The sequence below is a fragment of the Echiichthys vipera genome (genome assembly GCF_963691815.1).
Source record: "Echiichthys vipera genome assembly, chromosome: X".
NCBI classification, from domain to species: domain Eukaryota; kingdom Metazoa; phylum Chordata; class Actinopteri; order Perciformes; family Trachinidae; genus Echiichthys; species Echiichthys vipera.
The window spans coordinates 24,909,956-24,931,729 of record NC_139825.1 but is presented as its reverse complement, the minus strand read 5'-3'; the positions used below and the strand labels follow the sequence as shown (position 1 = coordinate 24,931,729).

At 38.7% G+C, this 21,774-nt stretch overlaps 1 protein-coding gene across 4 annotated transcripts in view; it reads left to right on the top strand.

Moving 5' to 3' along the window:
* The first annotated feature begins 2,683 nt into the window (after nt 1-2,683).
* Nucleotides 2,684-21,774, top strand: part of LOC310966105 (calcium-dependent secretion activator 1-like) — a 63,737-nt gene continuing 44,646 nt past the window's right edge. For all 4 annotated transcript variants that reach the window (XM_083939918.1, XM_083939917.1, XM_083939916.1 and 1 more), the window contains exons 1-3: nt 2,684-3,110; nt 17,591-17,704; nt 19,266-19,598. In XM_083939918.1, coding sequence (XP_083796044.1) covers nt 2,778-3,110; nt 17,591-17,704; nt 19,266-19,598 — 780 coding nt within the window. In that variant the 5' untranslated portion in view covers nt 2,684-2,777. The remainder of the gene's footprint in view (nt 3,111-17,590; nt 17,705-19,265; nt 19,599-21,774) is intronic.

The window sequence follows — 21,774 nt, the reverse complement described above, 5'->3', positions numbered from 1 at the left end:
CCTCTACATTGTAGTCAAAATAGGAAGTGGTACATTAATATGCAGTATTTTCTCTGATTAACACACAACACACGAAAAGTAATCACCCTTCTCCACTGAGGGTCTGTGCAAAATCTGACGGCAATCGTCACAAGCTGGGGTTGTTATGCAAAATTGAGTAATGCATGCATTATGTATACAAATGCAATATCTAATTCAAATACTAACACTATTTTTTTCAAAACTACTATCTGCACTGCATTCAAGCTGCGACCTGTGTCGTGCCCATACTGGACATACTGGTCCGAATTGCTTCACCTCAGCGGGTCACCAGGCCAGAGTTGCGCGGGGGGCTTGGACCCCATTGATACATGCTTTCAGGTCTAATTATATATAAAATACCATAATTCAACAAAATCACATGCTTTGTTTTGGGATGTCATTTGATCAGAGATCAACACTTGGTGTTGAACATTTGTATTTGGTGAGAAAATGTAAGCATACTTCATTTTTCTATTTGTTTACATTTTAGTCCAATATTTTAGGGTGCACTATTTTGTCCTAGATTCAGATTTTACTTTTACTTTTTGATTCTTTTTTTTAGTTATTTCATGACAATGTTTGACAGTGCCTGATGCCTAAGATTTGCATTGCAATTGACTATATCTGTTGACAAATAAATAACATTGAACCTTGTAGGAAATTAAGTTAAACACCTGAAAACTTCTATTAATCTTGAATAATAACTTTTTATTTAACAGATGAAAACCTTGTGTGACTGCAGAATGGGAGACTCATGCCACAGATGCCAGCACATGCTGCAACAATCAATTTTTCGACCAGGAGCCCACAGACAGAGAATGAGCAGTTCAGTGTTCATAGCTATCCCAACCTCAACCAGCATTTGGCACGGAGCGACTCAGGAGCCCCATTTTACACCAACTAATATGAATCCGGTGCACAGCCCATTAACCAAATACTGTTCCCCATTTCAGTGTCAATGTCAAAGAAATCATGTGGCAGCCATCTTAGGTGTACCACTGCAGAGCGTTATGGGATGGGAGGAAGGAGTATGCCACCATGGGCTTAGCGGCCAAGCGTGGTACTGCAGCACTCGCCTGTTTAAGTGCCGGTCCTGTGCCCGGAAGCACATTCGCCCATTCACTCCCATACATACGGGGAAGAGAAGATCTCTATCGAGTTTTTTTTTTAGATACCAAAGGAAAGACTCATAATTATCTTCAGACCCTCTCCTAAAAAAATGCTTGTTTTCATAATTTTAGACCCGACTAAAATGGAGTTATGGGCAGGAGAAGGAGGGTGCGCGGCTAAAAAGAGCCGCAGTGAAACATATTCCGCAGCTTAGTTCCCGTCTCCGTAAAATCAAAATCCCAGTGTAAGGCTCAGGCAGAGACACAACTCTGCTGCTCACACTTGTGTCCGATCTTTTTCTATAGTTTATCTCATTGACCCAGGAGGCTAAAAGGTTTTACTAGCAGCATGACCTACATGAAAGTGATATATGTTGTTGGAGGCACGAACATATTGATTATAGGAGATGATGGTACGTAATTTACTGACATTGTTAGTAGGCTAATATAAACATTATAACTTGATACGCTACACTTGTTTATTTATTTAAGCTATGTAGTATATATCAGTGTATAATTCAAGTGTACTACAATCTGGGTAGTGAAACATCATCATACTAAATAGGCCTACTTGTGGTATTTTACTTAGTTAGTACTTGGTAGACGTAATATTTCCAATAAATATATGAATAAAAATATATAAATATAATATTTCCAGTTATAATCAAGATAGTTCTTAGGACAGGGACGTAAAACTAATATTTCTTTTTTTTAAGATGGTATTTTGGCACATTTTAGGGGATTGAGTTTTAAAACAGCTCACTAAAGAATACAAACATCACTTTGCTTTATTAAACCGTTAAACAGTATATATCATATACTATTTTAAATAAATATATAACATATGCCAACTGCGTCTATAGACAACATTTACTCAATCAACCAACTACCAAGCCATAGATACCATGGACAGAAAAATACGAAAATATCACACTCTTAAAGAATAAGAGGCTTCCTTCTATCGAGACAGACTCGCTCGTGCTTAGCGCTCGGGCATTTCTACATCCGGTAAGTCCTCCCGCGTTCACGAGATGCAGGGGAGCCTGCGCCACTGAGCAGCTTTCCATAGGAATGAATGGGGCGCCATTTTTGGTCCTCCGTCCGTCCTTTTTTTCTATGTCCATTGTCGCGCATCCTTCACTCTCTCTTCTTACCCTGTGTTCAGGACCACGGGCAGCTCCCCGCGCCTGCGCCCCGCCCGTCCCGCCTGGCAGGCTGGGAGAGGCCATCGCCCGCTTTCACAGAGAGAGAGAGAGAGAGAGAGAGAGAAAAAAAGCAACTCTTCCCACCCTCAGCTGTACACTACACTCCCCCTGCCCCTCCGCTCCCCTCCGCTCCCTTCTTACCTCCCCCTCTCACATCCGCAGCAGTGACTGGCCAAATAAAATACAGAAAATACGTAAGCATCGACGAGTGCTCGGCGCAGGCGGAGAAAGCTCATTGTGAAGCAGGCTCAACCTCTTCCAGCACCACTCGTACTGCTGACATCCATCAGCGAGTACAATCAGGACATATCCTTGTCTTGACTCCGGGCATATTCTTCATGTAATCTAGGTACGGATAAGACAAGCCATCATTTGGGGGATATTTAAAATAATAATTTAGTAGGTTAGGATATCTGTAGGGACGCAACACCAATAGAGCAAGATGTTAGATCCGTCGTCCAGCGAGGAGGAATCTGATGGGATAGTGGAGGAGGAAAGCAAAGAGACGATGGCACCTCAGGCCGGATCCCGCATCTCTCCAAGCAGGACCAGCGAGAGCTCGGGTGGATTAGCGCCCAGCAGCAGCCGCAGCAATGCCCGTCCGACCAGCCCGAGCCCGTCAGCCGCCAGCGAGGAGAAAGAGGATCTGGAGAAGATGCACAGGGAGGAAGAAGACCGTAAAAAGAAGCTGCAGTTGTATGTTTTTGTGATGCGATGCGTCGCGTACCCATTCAATGCAAAGCAGCCCACAGATATGGCAAGGCGACAGCAGAAGGTAAGGGCCCTCGGTGCAAAGGCATAGCCTAATTAATAACCACATGCTGACGAAATGCCTGCTTTCATATCGCAGATATTGTCATTGATGACCTACATAAGGTGGAGCACAGAGGGTGGGGGGGTTGGCCACTAGGCCTATCCGATAGCGCACGGATCCACACAGTCCCAGCGAGAGCACTGTTTGTTTTTTGACGCAAAATGTTGAAATCCCCGGATCATGACAGAGACACATAAAAGCTCTCCGAGCTCCGGATTGTGAAAGGACACATGGTACTGCAGAGCTGCAGACTAAAGCAGCCCGTGTTCCTCCATGCACAAGCTCCTAAGTGAGATCAATCTCAGAGTCCATTCATTGAAGGAGCATTCAAGAGATGGTGGGTGGCTATGTAAAACGTAATTTCCCATATTGGCCTATATCTCACTGAATTCCCGATTTCCTTTAAACATGTAGCTATGTGTCTCTCCATGCCCTGCCTTCCTGGCGGATACCCAATTACAACCCGTTTGCGCCATCACTTATCCCGTCAATTTGGCCTCCCAAGGTGACTTTTAGGCACAGACCTCTTGAGGAGGTTTGTTTAATAGCCTTTCTCCTCTGCAGATGAGCGTAGCTCCTCTCGACGGGTTAGTAAATGAATTGCATGATAATTTTCACACATTAAATATTTGATACTATTTTCTACAGGAGGTCCAGCTTATGATATTTATGTCAGTTACTGTAAGGGACGAGGCCCAAATCCTGGTTTCATATTGCTGCTGTGAAGCTCCCTTGATGTTCAAGCAAGTTTTGGGTCATGATGTCCTTACTGTCAAAGTCACCATGCACAGGCCCTACTGTACTCAGTGGAATGGATGGACAATGGCGCCAGTTTATTGTGTACTTGTCTGTCACACCAGAAATCTGCTGTTTGTACTCTGAGACTGTTATGTCTATTTTAATTAATCAAGGTATGAATGCAATTATAAATGCATGTGATCAACATGTTTTGTGTGTTGGGCAACCATATTATGAAAACACTAATCATCACCTGGCTTAATGAGACCTAGCAGAAGTTCCTTGCAGCTCTCCTCACAAGACAGAAGTTGCATTCAGTTTGGACCTGCAGAATATTTATTCAGCTCAGTTATTCTTCAGCTGATCATGTATCACTCAAGTGAGGAAATACTGTAAACAGTATTATGGAAATTGTTCTTATGTATGTTGTTTTTGTTTTACCTGCAGACAATTCCTCTTCTTCTGGACACAGTTTAAGCCATATGGTCCGAATTATTTTCTGCTGACTCATGCACAAGTGCATGTGGGTGGCATAAACCACAGTGTTTCCATCTATTTGTGTGTTTGTAGTCCCATTCAGCGTAGGCTACTGATAGTCTAATGCATGCTTAGTAATGCACTTTCATATCTGGTTGCTCAGTAAGCCACAGTCCTCTTGCTGTTGATGAGTGAATACACGGACAAACAATCCAATACCTGCTGTCAGACCAGGAACTCAAAGTGTGTCTGTCTGCTTACAGTCTGCCTCTAGACTTTTATTTGGTCCAGATTTGCTTTGGTTTTGAAGAGCTATACACCCTGTGCAGAATTAAATGACAACAAGTCTCTGTAGTATTTTAACACATTAAATTGGTTTGATTGGAATGAAACTAAAAGAAGCAAATTAATTGCACAGACACATCACAGCTCAGAGTACGTTCTGGCAGTTATGTGCACTCACAGTGTCATGGCTTTATATGATAGTCATTTCTCTGTTTCACATTTAATTATATTTCTCTCCTGGGTGGTCATAAAGAAAATATTTGTCACAAAATATGCTTTTATTGAAGAAAAAATATCCAATATTTTCTCTGTAGATTCCCCTCCGCCCTGAACCTCCTTTGAATGTGAACTTCTCAGACGGCCGTAGACAATAATTTATTAAGGAAATTCCTCATAGCATTGGCTACACAATATAGTCTGTAGCCTATTACATTTTTGCTATTATAGATAAGTCACAGAAATATGATGAAGCAATTTCTGTAATGAAAAGACTTAAAGGCCTCAGCAAAACATGTGGGGCAGCTCCATTATAATCCGTTATTAGAAGCTCTGGCACACATACAGCATTGATGGGCTATCACAGAGAAACAGGCCAGCCTGCAGAGTATGCAAGCTCCACTGCTGCTTCCTCAAATGTATTGCTATAACCTTGTGGAAGGGTTAGAAAAAGAAAAAGGCTTCCCTTTGAGGGGTGATAGAAATAATTTCCCTCAGTATGAAAGATATCTTCACAAGCAGAAGTATGGAGGCTACTGCTGTTGTTATATAGGTCGAATGTATGTGCATATTTGTCTGGTGACACATGCTAATTGTCCTGGGACACACTTACACTAATGACCTCCGTATTGGTGTGATTCATGGAATTATGGCATCATTGTGGATAGTCATGGGGGGCAATAAGCTGCCAAAGTTGTGTGCACAGAGGAATTAAACATGAAGGATGATTCAGATTTTTGTATGTATCCGGTAATAAGACATTTTTAAACGTGTTTTTGTATCTTTCTCCCCAGAGGATGAAGCCTACTGATTTAGGTGAACCGCTGACTTTGTCAGCCCCATTTATTGGTACAACATTTTGCACAGACATTCATGGTTTCCTAGCAATGAATCCTAAAGAATTCAGTGATCTTCTGATTTTAAATGCCAAAATGAGGTTGAAATTTGTGAGTTTAAATTTAATGTCTCAGCAACTGTTGCAAATATTGCCACTGAATTTGGTAGACATTCATGTTCCCCTCAGGATGAATTATAATCCCTTTTGTGATCTCTGACTTCTTATCTGAAACACAGCTTTTCAATTTAGTTTGGAGTGAGATAGTAAAATTACTTTGAAATTTAAATGGTCACAGTCAGGGTCATCTGGAACAGAATTACAGAATTATACTGGGCGACAGTAGCTCATTCCATAGGTGACTCGGCTGCTAGGGTCGCTGGTTCAAGCATGCTCTTTAGCAAGGCAACAAACCCCCAGCTGCTCGGGGCACCGATCCATTGGCAGCCCTCTCGCTCTGACATCTCTCAATTAATTGCATGTATATAGGTCCTGTTTGTGCATGTGTCTGTATTTCGGGCCTGTGTGCGTGTGCCATGAATAATATAATAACAGAGTGAAAAAATTGGATTTCACCTTGCAGGAATTCTTTTTTTCTAACATGTCTCCTCTGATGGAAAACATTTAATTTTTACCTTATGACAGTTAGAAAGTGACAACATTCTTGACAACTTGTTACAATATCTTTTGGTCTGACTTTCCCTTAAAACAACAACACATTGTGTATGGTCGTGATCAGGGACATTTTAATCAGGAATTCATTTCTGCCACCCATTTTATCAATCTATGACCCGTTTACTGATGGTTTTATTCTGTATATAAATTCTGAGAAATTATTGCAGTAATGCCTTAGCCTTTTTTTTAATCTTTTTCGGCTGTAGCAAGAACAGATGCGGATCAAAATCCAAGCGACGACTCACCGCAGTGTTTTACAGTGCTGCTATTGTGCTATGCTACTCTGCCTTGTCTGTCCGTACGCTGTCAGTATCCTCTGTTTGCGCCACAACTTTATCAGATATAGATTAGGTTTTTATTGCATGAAAAAATGGACGTGTGGCATGAGAGCCTGTGTCTCAGTGATTGAGAGTTAGGAGCTCTGTCTTAAATCATTATCAGGTCAAAAGTTTCATTTGTTCATCAGTTTTATGCAGCAGGTTTATGACTGAATACCTGAGAAACATGACATTCAGCCTCAGCTTTTATTATTAATGTACAAATGTTAGCAGGCTAAAATGCCAAATGAACTGCTAACAATGGAATCTGGTCAATCATAATATGGTTTTATAGATCACAATGAATGTGTATTTCAGAATTAAATAATCTCCAAGGTTCAGGATTTTTTCAATTAGAGAATGTGATGCACAGGAGATAATCAGCCCCAGTCAATTCATCTGCCAGCAGGCCTCCTTAATAGAGTGCCGTTTCTTGGCTTAGCATTTTAATACTATACAGTATGCCTGTTGATACTCTGAGGGAGATTTGCTGTGGATTGTGCAGCAGGCTCAGTGATATGAATATGAAGTAGACCAAAATTCAAATCAGTGACACTTGGATAAAGTTTGCCACTTTGGTGTTTAATGCTTAGCCTTGCAAAGGATTTTGGGACTGGTATTTCCAAAAATTTGATTTTGATCAATTATAAATGCCTCTTGCAAATAATGTTGCACTTAATGAGATGAGATGGTGTTAAGAGTAACAATATGTAAATATAAATGTATGTGAATAAAAGGGAATGGTGAAGTTTTCATAAGGCATTAAAGGCTTATTCTGCTTCAATTGAGATATAACTGATAAGAAACACTAAAAGAAAAGATGTCTGCATCCCTGCAATCACAGAAAAGGCACAACAAGCATACATGGAAATAGTACTTATTACTTATTATTATTTTATACTATTTTATACCCTACTTTCCTGTTCTAATTACTGTCTATACATTTATTCAATGGGTAAACATGGTGATATAATATATGAGAAAAGGATAAGAGGATGGAAAAAGAAGCAGCTGGGGGAGAGAGGTAAATTAAACATCATTGGAAGAGGTATAAAATTAGTAACATTAAAATGAATAAGAATGAATAAGAATACGCTCAAAGTGGTGTATGTGCATATATAATCCTTTTGTAACATTTGAATGCACTGTGTTTTTTAAATTTTAAAAGTCTCTTATGTCATTACACTTACACATTTTTCAAGATATACATGAACAACGGACATGTAGATAAAGATAACTGCGCTCATTATGTTCATGAAACACACATAAGTATGACACTGAAATAATTTGCATTTTTATGTAAGATCTTAAAATGGCGTACTGCCTTAAAAAAAGCATCCTTTCACAATAAAAGAAGCTTCGCAGTCAGCGTCAAAGTCAAACTTTGAGATAACAATAAAACATGTCAATCATGTGAAAGCTGCTGCTGAAGAATGTTACTCCCTCCTAATAAGTGCTGTTTTCAGCAACACTATTGAAGAATAAAGGGGTTCATCAATGGTATGGATATGAAAGTGGATTCCAATGGGGTGACAGCAGAAAAGCAGCAGGCGAAATATCCCCTTACCTACAATCTGTGCAGCCGTGTGTAACAAATCACAGCTTCACAAATTAAGCATCTCCTGTGTCTGCATATAACCAGAAGGGAAGGCTAAGATTTTATCTGCCAGAATAGTCATGTCTTTTTCCCCGAAGGTTTGACTTCTTTGAAGGTAGCAATCACAGTCAGAATCAAACTGACTTTGAATAATCCAGTTGTTTGACCTGATATTTGTACACAGGGCTATCGTGTACTGACAGAAATAGCTACAGAAATGCAAATGTCACCACTGTGGGTTTGCACATAGATGTACAATATTTTATGTTTCAAGGTGGCATTGTGTTATTTCTACTGAAAGTCAAAGATGTATCTGTGTTCTGGCTTCTAGTGATGTTTCTTTCCTCCAACTGTTCTCTCTCAGAATATAGTACGCACTTGTTAATTATAGTAGATTCTATGTGTTTTTACTATATAATGTATCTTTAGCCAATATAATCTTTTCTTCTGTTTAAAATGGCACCTTAACAAATATGAACCATCTAGTTAGCATTTGCTCAACCCTTCTCCTGCAGTACATCACAAATACCCATGTTTTCAGAAGGACACAGGCCTTGGACATAAATTGTATGGTTGAGGACTGTTAATCATGCTGTCCTCATGCTGTACCATAGACTGTACAAAAAAATGGACGTAGCCTCTACGTCAAGGTCCGTTCTCTCAACTTAATCCAATCGTACTCGCCCACGGGAAACGCCATCTTGTCAGACTTTGACTCCGCCTCATTGTCTCTTACCAAAAAAGGGCATTGATGTGACGTTGGGGGGAGGAAGATACGCCCATCTGGGTGACGTATACTTCCGAGGAGAAGTGAGGGCCAGCTGCTAACTGTCACTCAAGAGACCACGCCCCTAATTATTCATACATCTTATCCTCCTATAAAATAAAAACTTTTTTGTCCCAGGCCTTAAACAGGTTTAATGCTGTGAAAATTGCCTGTTTAACATGGGGGTCAATGAGAAATTACTCTGTTATGAAACCTGCCTGTAGTTGCTACTTGGTGAACTGCAATTTTTGGCACTTCCTTATTGGATCAACCAGAAAATCGCTGCAGTTGGGGCTTGTGCTTTACATATGTTTGAGACAGATTATATTGCAGGGCTTCTGTCATTATTTTCTTCATTGTTGCTGCTGTATATAATCCCTGCTCCCAATCCTGTGCATTAGTCATATTCAGAAAAAAAGTCAAAAACAAAAGCTGGTTTGTTGAAAATTGACATTAGACATCAGCAGCCCTGGCTGGCGATGCAACTGAATAGGGCTGCAACTTTAAATTAATTATCAATTTATCTGCTAATTCTTTTCTAGATTAATCGATTAATTGTTTGGTTTCTAAAATGTTATAAAATAGTGAAAAATATCCATTCCAGTTTATCATGGAGATGTATTTATGCCCCTTGTTGTGTCCGTCCAAAACCCAAAGATATTGAATATTATATGATATAAGACAGAGAAAAACGGGAAATCTCCATATTTGAGAGGCTGAGAGGCATTTTTTGCCTTTTCTTTTTGCATGAAAATGTATAGTATATCAATCATCAAAAAACGGGAAATCTCCATATTTGAGAGGCTGAGAGGCATTTTTTGCCTTTTCTTTTTGCATGAAAATGTATAGTATATCAATCATCAAAAAACGGGAAATCTCCATATTTGAGAGGCTGAGAGGCATTTTTTGCCTTTTCTTTTTGCATGAAAATGTATAGTATATCAATCATCAAAATATCATCATTACTTATGATTATAGGCTATGTATAGGCAACATATATTTCTTTAACAAGACACATGTATGACCTTTTTTTTTAAAAAGACTTACATTTACCATCACTTTTCCTATGATAATAATGAGATTCTGACTAACCTTTGAAGAATCATCCATTCACCAATGAAGTAAGACAACATTTAAAATAATAATAGATCCATGTAGCAGGATGCTCGGTCATTTTTATTTGTACTGTTGCTCATTCATTCTATTTCTACAGTCAACACAGTGCTGAGCACCATTTTCTTTCTGTACTGGTCAAATGACCAAACAATTCAATGTCCGTTCTCCATTATGTTTCTAAGGCCATAACGCTCCTGATATTAATTCTAAAAAAATACATGTACTACTGCACATGTGAAAAAGTTGTATAAAGCCTTTTGTAGCTGCATGAAATCTGAGTTTCAGAGAAGTTTGAAAGTGAAAACGGTCTTTTGGTGTGGCTTTAGAAAGAAGTGACTTGTTTACCAGACCTCTGTAGCTCACCCCTCATCTTAGTATGATATTTAGTAAATATATTTTCCTTTCCATCTACAATTTTTAAAAGTGTTACTGAACTCTCAAGTGAAACTGATGTAGTCTGCATGATGTATTCTTACAACAGCTTGAAGCGTTTGCTGTTGAAGAATAGACACAATTCAGACCTCACTGAGCATCTAACAAAAACAACAGACTGGCAGCTTTAAAAGCAAAGTGATTGAGTGATATTAACTAGATGGATAAAAGTGGGAAAAAAGACTGTAAGTGATTTGTGATGGGAGGCAGGAAGGGTAGGATTTATGTCTAGATTCTTGATGAGAGTAATGCACCCTCATCAGACAGATAACAACCGACAGTCAGTGCTGTGTACTCGGCACTATGAAGTAGCATTGCAGCACTGCAGTATTTTTATTTTGAACCATGACAGATAAACACAAGGACACAGAAGACAAAAGCAAAATATAAATAAATAAAACAATATTTTTTAAATCCTCTTACTAGAAGACACACATTTTTCCTTTTTGGTAAACAAAATGAAGAATGAGCTAATAATAGTGCAAGAGTATTTTGAAGCTTTTCCATCGTACCGCAATGTGAAAGGTTTCTGAGTTGTAAGCTTTAATTTTTGTTTGCAGCCAGGAAAGATACAAACACGAACGATTCTGTCTCTCTTCTCTTCAAGTTGCAGGCTAGCCGTCTTTCCTATGGACATAGTGCTTGCACTCACATAAGCTGTGCGTCTTCCGGCAACACACGACCCCTGAGATTTCGTGTAACATTTCGGTGCTGCAGGGAAAGATGCTGACTTGGACTTTTCCAAACCCTTTACCATCTATTATTAACTTCTATTTCACCAAACTGCCACAAACCACAAGGTATACGTGTTTTGCTCCCTTTTGGATTGCATTCAGTAATCGACTTGAATGGGCTTTACTACGAGAAGCTGGTAGCGGGGCCAGTAGGTAAGTCTTTTAAAACACTTTTAATAATCTCCGGGTTCACTAACTACGTTGTTGGTGCCTTATTTTATGTGTAAGGACTCTTATCATGCTACTGCAGAGGTTTGGTGTTATTTGGAGCAGTATTAGTAGTTAAAATAGCCCCTTTATGCATTCATCACAAGTAGTGTTAGCTACAGCCGGGTTACACCCCTAGTGGTTTCCACACTAACTGGTTTTCCTGTGTTAATTTTGTCCACAAGGGGTCGCCTTAGGTTCAGAGGCCAGAGCCTCTTGGATATCTCTATTTTAATTGTTCATACACGGAAAAAAATAATTGCCTTGATAGAAGAGAGTTACACATGAGGCCACGCCCCCATTCCTGTGAAAATAAACTGCTGGCTTTGATTGGCAGTAAATACAAATCCCACCATAATCTGTCCTGATTCCTCCTGTTTTACGTTAACCAGCCTGGAAACCTCCTGCAATGACAAATGTTAGTCAGGCAGACAGCAATATTATGTTGTTACAGAGCGATGATCCATGTTATATGGAACAAATCAGTGTTAGGGAATGTTTGTCCATACAGTTTACTGGAGGAGGAGTGGGTAAACGGGCCCACTCAGTGTCCAGAGCTGAGACACCCACACATTTATGTTCCTACCTCATTGAATCACCAGGTAATGCAGGCCTATGACAGCGATCACTTTCTCTGTCAGTAATATACTTTCGTTTTAGTAGGCTATGTGAAACAAAACAAGCAGCCAAGGCTTTGTCCACCTAAGGTTAAATGAGGGTGAAAATGTACTGTCTTTCTCTCTCTTACACACTCACTCACTGCCATCTTTTTGACATCATTCTGTCATCTTTCTGCCGTCATTCTATCAATAAATGAGGAAATGTTACTTGTATTTCCTCAAATGTCCTCAAATTTATTTTTTTTGATCATCGAATTTGCCGAAGGATTTTACGCAGGAAATGAGCAAAATGAAGAACCAGCTGCTGTGCAGCTGCTGTCAGTGAGTTAGTGATGTGATAGGACTGTTACGAGAAGAGGCTTATAGTTGGTTGTGAACACAGTTCTCCTGTATATATCAGAAGCCACAGCTCCTGAATGTGACAACAGTGCGGAGACTGGTTATACAGAGCCAGAGCTCTATCCCTGTTTGCTTTGAGTCAAGCTCTTTCTGCAGAGTATACACCTGGCTGTTTACTGACCCAGCGGAGTGGTATTTACTCACACAACGCTGTGTGTGTGACTCCTGAGAACAAGTCTATGTGAGCATGTCTGGTTGGAGATAATAGTTTGTGCATCTGTCTTTGTAAAATTGTAGTTTTTTGACCACAGTCAGTACACAATGCTGGTGTTATGTTTTTCGAGGCCTGTTGCTGGTAGATTTTGTGCAGATGTCATGCAGCGCTCGCTCCCGTACTTGTGTTTGCTGTTTACTCAAATGAAGGCTGGTGGTGTCATCTGCAACATTACCGAAATATGCTTTGTGTGGTGAGAGGGTTCAATAATACCAAAACCAACAGGAGCTCTTCCCTGAGCAAACACATGCACTAAATAAGAACATTTAGTTTGCATGATATACTCACATCATCACTTTGCATTAAAGTTAACCCTCCTTTTCAAATTGACATACATCTTTACAGTATATCATAACAATGCTGATGTTTGCTTTCTTCATTCTATATACAGTTTCATGTTTTGCCTCATTTTTAAATTTTAGATCTAGTTATTGGTCCTCACACCAACAGATATCATTTTGTCTGTTTTTTATGAATCAATTATAAGTGTTTTCAACATTGTCAACCACTGTAAAAACTGCCATATTTTGCTACCATTGATTTTGTAAACCACCCTAATCCAACGTTATTTAACTTCCAGAGAAAGATAAAGTGCGAGTCAGCTTTATTGCGCTGAACTACAGTAAATACTGCATTCAATTAGATAATTACTCCCCTCATCACAGCACTGCAAGGACAGCTTATATATTGTATATACATTGCTAGCGAGGTTGATTAAAAACATCAAAGAGATAGTATGATGAGTAAGTATTCATCCTTATCAGTACATGTTATTATTGTATATTATTGCGGGTGTTAACTGTAATTCTGTTTTAGTCTCACTTTGTTTGTAAACACATGCAGGTATACAGTAGGATAAATGCACTCTTCATACATGTTCAGGGAAGAGCTGCTCTCTTCTGAAGCTTCTACTTACAACCTACACTCCACTCCACAAATATTCACAAAGCAGTAAGATAACTGAACTTGCATATTGGCCGATGTAGAGTACATATCCAATACCAAACAATCAAACTAGCTTATCAAACTAGTGCTGATTAATTGTCAATGAATTAATTTATTTATCAATTGATTCGATTTGCTGTATATTACTAAACCTGTATATATGTCATATGATTGTTATATACAACATTATCTAGTTTGACAGTAAATCATAATGGAAAAAAACAGAACAAAACTACTTTAAAGTAGTAGCAGTACTTTTTCGGGGCTAAATTACGTTGTATCGGATCGGTGCATAGACTTGCATACTCGCCAATACCGATGTCAATGTATTTTAGGCAGTATCTGAGGCATTTCTGGTACTGTTATCAATATACAGTATATATATATATATATATATATATATATATATATATATATATATATATATTTCGGTTAACTGAAAACATTTTTAATTTTACAAGATATATTATATCCCCGATGGGGCTTAAATCTTTTTACCTGATGCTATGCATAAAAAAAATATGTTTATTTGGAGCTTCTCCATGTTATAAAATCCATTTGTCTCCACTTTGCACTGTCTGTTAAACAGTGATAAATGATAAATTGCCATTTTAAGTGGTTACATAAACTACAAAAAGCATGTTTAATTTATTTTGAAAAAGTTCTTGGGTCGTTAAATGTTTGACAGTGACGCAAATATTGCATTGCATGTATATTGAACTATAAACTCAAATCCATAGTCATTCTGAACTGTAATAAAGTTACTGTACATCAAGCCAATGCTATTGATATGTGAAGGGTGATTAATACCACTGCCCACTTCATTGCAAGCCAATGAATCAAAATGTAACACTGCAATCTTGATAAGAGCCACAGAGAGAGAATCAATAAGAGCAAAGCAGGAAAAATATGTCTTGGGACTCTGGCAATACTGATGAAAATGGATAGCTTTTCTCTCATCCATCAACTTGGTTACTAATCAGCACAGTTCTCCAATCAGCAGAGAAATAAAGAGCATGCAGACCTGAAAGTCATAAATACTTCATGCAACAGAGCTATTCTTTGGTGGAGAACATTTTGCTCGGATTACGGATGTGTACTTCAACGTCTACTCTGCAGATAAACACGCAGAGTTAGCAGCTTGCTGTGTTGTCAGATAAAGTCAGATCGGCCGAGAGAAACTGTCAGCAGAAGCAAATGTATAATTAGCTTTGACCTTTCATGGTGAAATCTTAAGGTATAAGACAAATGTGTTTTGCCAGTTTCTGGTAGACTGCCAATACACCATCTAGTAGAGTTTATTATAATATCTTTGTGATTTTTCTACAGCTATATGTGAAAAGGGAATATGAAGTTATTATGTGAGGTTAATAGAGGCCACTCTATCCTTGCCCACATGGATTATAGCAAAGGCTGCAACCAAGAAATGTTTCCATTGTTGATTAATCGTTTCGTCTGTGCATGCAAGAAAATAGTGAACATTTAATGATCTCATGGCAATATCTTCAAATATCTTATTTTATCAAAACTAAAGATATTGAGTTTATTCAAAATAGTTGCTGATTGATTGTCTTTCAATCAATAGTAAATCATTAATCAAATCATTGCTCCACCTCTAATTACAGCTCATCAACAAAATACAATAAAACTGATCCGTGATGTAGTTCTTCTGCTAGTCTGGTAGATTTTGGACACTGTAAACAGTAATACTGTTGCTTTGTATTCAAGAAAGCTACAGTGCCCTCAGGTCTAGTGAATAATGTGCTAGCTTTGCCCTAAACATTTTTAGTCAACTTAGTTCAAGTCTGCTTTTGCACCTTTTCTTAGAAACAATCTTAGCCCATATCTCAGTCTGTTTACTCATGCTGCTCTTGTTTTTTCTTCCCCTGTTGGTGAATTGGTTGTAGCTCATCCCTCAGCCTGCACTGAATATTTTTCTAATATTCTTTTTAATTAAAATGTTTATCCTACATAAGACTCATTCTCAGAAAACAGAACTTCTGTCCGTCCAGTGTGAGGGATACCTCCTCAGTTGCTCTTTCTGGGGTTTCTTCAATTTCTTTCCTCATTAAATGGGTTATTCTCTTATTCAAATCGAAGGTTCAAGGACAGAGGGTGTCGTATGTTGTAAAGATTGTAATTTATGATAGTGGGCTATATAAATACAATTAGTTTGACACCTTCAGAATTTAATAGGATACACATTCTCATGAGAAAAAGGAATGAAAGTCTCATGAATTCATGTTAGTCTGCAAACTACTGTACACATAAATGAAGAAAGGCAATACAAAGGGAAAACTGTGTGCTGTATTTATCCTGACCCACTCACTTTCAGAAATGGACAAGAAAACCAAGGGCGAGTGTATTGACTTCAGCCTCTGCATGTCTCCATAGACCGGACTGATTTGCATATTGGTGTTAATATTAACATTTCTTGCCTCAGGATGTTCCTTGAACACCGTAGTCTATTAAAACATAGCATGGATGCCCCCCCCCCCCTTTTTTTTTTAATATCACATCTATCGACAGTAGCTATTGCAAAGATGAATAAATCTGAAACCTTGAAGCAGAAGTACACCTATTGATCTCTTTTGAGCTGTTAAGTGCATATTTTATGTTTGGACATTAAATGGTTTATCATCCTGAGATTTCTCTCTTCTGCAACTATTGTGAATTGGAGAAAGTAGGAGAAGCCTTTTTGGTGAAATTATTTCTGAGGCTTTGAGTTTCTTTTATTTATATTGGCAATGGAAGAGAGAGATCATCTCATTGCAAACCCGTGTGTGTCTCTGTTTTTTATTTGACCAAACTTTGGCTCCGATGCAGAAATCTTATGCCACATGATCCTAATAATCTGAACATTACTAAAGAGGGGGGGGGGGGGGGGGGGGGGGGGGGGGGGGCTAGTACAATGGACATGCAGATGGTGTTAAGAATGCCTCAAAGGCTCATGATATGTGGTAAAATGGTGGTAAAATTTTTGACATTGAAATTTGACAAGGCTTGTAACCTCCCCTGTTAGTGATATTCATGCTTTGGATATCAAAGCATAGCTGAGACCTGTGGCCACATGCTTAAAACAGAAAAATGCATATGTAATCTTGTTGTCAGATTTATAAAGTCACATATATGCCCAATTCTATTTTTTGAATCACGGTCATTGTAGAGCTGAGCGTATATGTGCAAGCCTTAATTCCACTCCCACAATTTGTTTGTGTACACATCGTTTACGCATGCACGTGGCCCCTGGAGTTTGAGCAGTTGGGTTATATTAGGGTGGTGTCAATTAGTGGACATTGTTTTTTTTTGTTTTGGCTTCAATGGACTGTGACCTACAATGTCCACTAGAGCAGTTTGGAGCTGTGAGGTTGTCAGGTTGGTGGATTGCTCCGTTCAGGTTAGGGAGGAGGAGAATTCAAGTGGAAGCATTCAGGTACCTTGGGGTTTTATTTAGGAGCAATGGTAAAAAGGATTGTGGATTGACTGTGTTATTGAGCTGCTGCTCCCTTGCATTGGCAGGAGCTTGTTGATGTGGTTTGGGCACTTACATGCCTCCTGGCCACCTACCTTAAGAGGTGTTTAGAGCAAAAGGGACACAAAGGTAGATTTAGGGAAACACAACAGGGATTACATGTCCTAACTAGCCTGGGAGTGCTAGTGTTCTCCCAGGAGGAGCTTGAGGATGCTTCTGGGGAAAATGATGTTTGGTTGCTATGCTTGCCCAGAATAACATTACAAATTGTGTGGATGTCATTGTTGTTTAAACTAAAAATACGACACATTTTCTTTTCTGTCTACTTGTTTTTTACACAGTTTCCTATTCTGGCTTTACCACTGACGTGTCCTCTGTTTGCCCTTGCTTCAACAGATAACCAAGCAGCAGCTTCAGCAGACCAAGGATCGTTTCCAGGCCTTCCTCAATGGAGACACACAGATTGTGGCTGATGAGGCATTCATCAATGCTGTGCAGAGCTACAATGAGGTACCAACACACCACAACAATAGCAGAACAACCAAAGTCAGAACCATTTTATAATCCAAGAGCAGGGAACTTGGTACTATCACATGAATCCCTGAATTTGAACTATATTATTCTTGTGTGTATGCATTTTCTTAGATTTTAGAAATGTACAAATGCAGCTGAATATTCCTTATCTATTAATACCTGAAACAATGTTGACATATGTGATGTACAGTATTTGTTATTGTATGTGCACCATATCCCCTGGGTAGCTTTTGCAGCAGATTTGGAGGTAGAAATCACCAGATTTCAGTCGAAAACGTAAAAAAGCACCACGCAGTCCTCTTGATACTCCATGTCAGTATGCTTGTATTCAGATGGCTGAGTGGTAAAATGGTGGCTGAATCTTTTCACTGCACAGATTATGAGTCAGAGCATGTGGCTGACACAGCCGTCTTTCCAAACCTCACTATTCAGTCTACAAATGAAAAAGTCATTATTATCATGAATAGAGTACAAAAGGCATTGCAGATAGTGGGACACGTTAAAGGCCAAATCCATGATGGAAGAACATGTGTAACTATAATGAAAATCTTAAGTATGAGGTTAGAACCATCAAGAAACACACAGTACATAGTAGATTGCCATGGACAATAATTACAGGAGTAATTAATACAAGTTAAATATACTATAATTAGCTTAATACTTACACCAGACAATTATTATGAGTCTACTCTTCTTTTGAATGCATTTAGTCATATTTTTAAATCTGTGATTGTGGCTGACAAGACAGTCATGATGATATTTATTACTGTTGTTACTGTTTACTTGACTTTGATTAGACACAGATGATTGTGGAATCATTGAAACCTTTTTCACTTCTGCTCCAGTGTGTAGATATTTTTCTCACAGAAAAATAATCAACTCATTAAACATTTTTACTAAAGGTGGTATATTTATTGAAATACCAAAGGCCACTTTTATTACCTAAGTTATGCATGATTACAGGCTGTCAGGTTGCTTGGTGTACTGTCTTTGGCAAAAAATGTCTGAAATGCTGTGGTCTGCAGATGGGAAAACAAAGATTGACTTCAGCCTTCAAATGTTCTACTGATTCACCAAAAGATAGGCATAATGTACCACTCTACTGTAATGTTTCAATCAGTAGTCACTGATTTTTTTTTAGCCATAATGGGTGCTAAGAACAAATTGTGACTGTTAGAGTGACAAAGCAGTCAGCTCTGATGGTTACTTTGCGTGATGCTGTGACAATATAACCTCGCCTGTCTCTGTCCCTGTTATGCTGTCTTTAACAGGAGACAGAATGCAGCTTTGGCCATGTTGAATTACAGTTTTACATATATGCCTTCGATTTTCCTTTTGCTGACGAAGACAGACATTTAGTATTTCAGACAGAACATTACAAAAAAGCTCTTCACAACTCCTATGCCATGTACTCCACTATAAACCTATAAATATCAGTATGTTTAGAAGGTTTGAACTACCAAATCATTACTAAGAATTTGAAATAAAAGGATATCTGTCCCTTACATAACTGCAATTGTGTTCTCTCACAATGTAGGTGTTTCTAAAGAGTGACCGTGTGGCTAAGATGGTTCAGAGCGGCGGCTTCTCGGCCAATGATTTTAGGGAAGTGTTCAAGAGGCACATTGAGAAGCGTGTACGCAGCCTTCCAGAGATCGACGGTCTGAGCAAGGAGACGGTACTCAGCTCCTGGATGGCCAAGTTTGACACTATCTACCGTGGCGATGAGGATCCACGCAAAGCGCAGCAACGCATGACTGCCAGCGCTGCCTCTGAGCTGATCCTCAGCAAGGACCAGCTGTATGAGATGTTCCAGAATATTCTTGGCATCAAAAAGTTTGAACATCAGCTGCTTTATCAAGCCTGTCAGGTAAGGATATATTTAAGTGTTGGCACAGAATTGCTTTAGTTATGTGTGAGTTGGTGGTGACACCATAATTATTATTAGTTTTTACACCTGAGAACATTCTAAACTGTAGCTCAGTCATGTTGGACTAAAGGTTAGAGAGCTTGTGACTGGGTGGGGAAATTGAAAAAGGCAACAATGCTTGCTCCTCCCTCATTTTCCACCACTGAGGTGCAGTAGAGCAGACTGTGGTCTAAAAATACAGTATACACCATGAATGTCTAATGTTATACTATACTATCATTCTATACTAATTTTATATATTTATGATGTGAATACTGAAATCCTTGATTATTTTTGATGCAGTTGGCCTACATACATTTTCTATTTACTCTCCTTACCCTAAAATTCTGCAGACCTGCACACAATATTGTGGATGGGTTAAGAGCTGAAACAATTAGTCGATAAATCAGTTGTTAATCTGAAACATCATTTATGTTGTTTAATCAAGCAGAAATGTCAAATATTTGCTGGTTGAAGCTTCTTTGAAATAAGGAATTGCTGCATTTCTCTTTCATATCATTGTAATCTGAATATATTATAGTTTTGTAAAGACAATAAGCACAACAATTGACAGCTTGTGATTGTCATTTTGCAAACCTTCCGTTTGGCTAAATTAACCCCAGACCAATGTGTGAATTGGACCTGAAACCTCTTTTCTGATCACTTCTTGACAGAAAAATAATCTGAAAAAAAAAACAACTGTGTGAAATTAAAAAATAGGATGTTTAATCAGACCCTTTAACCATTTAATTTAATTACTAAATGCATGGTAATAATGACTATTTAAGGAGTCTAGTTGAATGTAAATTTATTAATATTTGCCATAGACAGCATGCCATTGCCATTGAATAGACATAAAAGTAATTAATAACTACATCTCCTCAACTGGAGATATGTTGAGACTGCATGTGGATAATAGTGGACATGGGGGGGGGGGGCTTGTGGCAGACATAACTCTTCTCTTTTCGCTTCCTTTACTGCTTTATTGCTCTCTATGGAGAGGCTGAAAGCCACACTAATGTATTCTTTCTTAAGGAGGTTGATTAGAAGTCTTATCACGACAGGATTTGGAGAAGGCCTTTTTAACATTTGCTCATCATTTAATGCATAAAAAAATGTATACCTCTTCATTTAATTTATATCTAATAGACCCACCTACTGGAAGCACGTGTTAAAAAGCTGTTGTTTTTTTTGAGCAGGTGACATCCTTCTTTCAGCCGTTGCTAATATATAAATCTGCACAGATGGCATGAGGTGCTGTTAAACAAATTAGATTGTTCAGTTTTCTGCTGTTGGCCAAGATCAATACGGGCTCTTTTAGCAGAGTGTTCATTGGTTAGATGCTTCTAAAGCTGAGGTGCAATACATCACCATAGCCTCCAAATCCACTGTGCATTTTTCCTTCCCAAGCCTTTGAAAATGCTTAACCTAGTTTTTTTTAATGTGCTGGCAGCAGAGCCGTTAGTATACGGTCAGAAGGCTGCATGCAGAACATAATACCTATTCCCTTAGCAGATCTCTTTCAACAATACACCAATATAAAGGCATATGTAGGCTGCAGAAATGTGTGTGTATAGCACTGTGGTGTAATACTGACTTGTTTTTACAATTATAAGTTGGTAAAAATGACACACTGATTCACGTCTTTGTCGTGGAAAGGCACAGATTTGTTCAAAATGTATCATTTACAGTATATACCTATGTAAACAAATATTACATAAGATAATTAAAATTTCCGTTTGTACTCTAGCTGCTTTTCCTGATGCTGCCCCCCTCCCCCCCCCCCCCTCTCTCTGCCTCTCTCTCATAATGAATACATCAGCCTGTACTGATGTTGACTTTGAACATCTCGCCAGTAAGAAACCAGAAGCCATATATATTGCCCTCTACTAGATGATAAAGTCATCACTAAAAAGGACACACAGCAAACCAGTCAGCATGGGCTCAGGGCTGCTGGGATTTGATGAGAGGTTTTCATGGATTGCCTGGAATTCAAAGGCCATCATTTTTAAACTGTTATCACTGGGGAATTACATTTTTATGCAGTTATGTCCAAATAGTACAAAGGAAGTACTGGTCTATTTCTGTCTCCTGGTGAAGCAAGAGCAGCCCCTGGAAATGACCAACATACTGATTA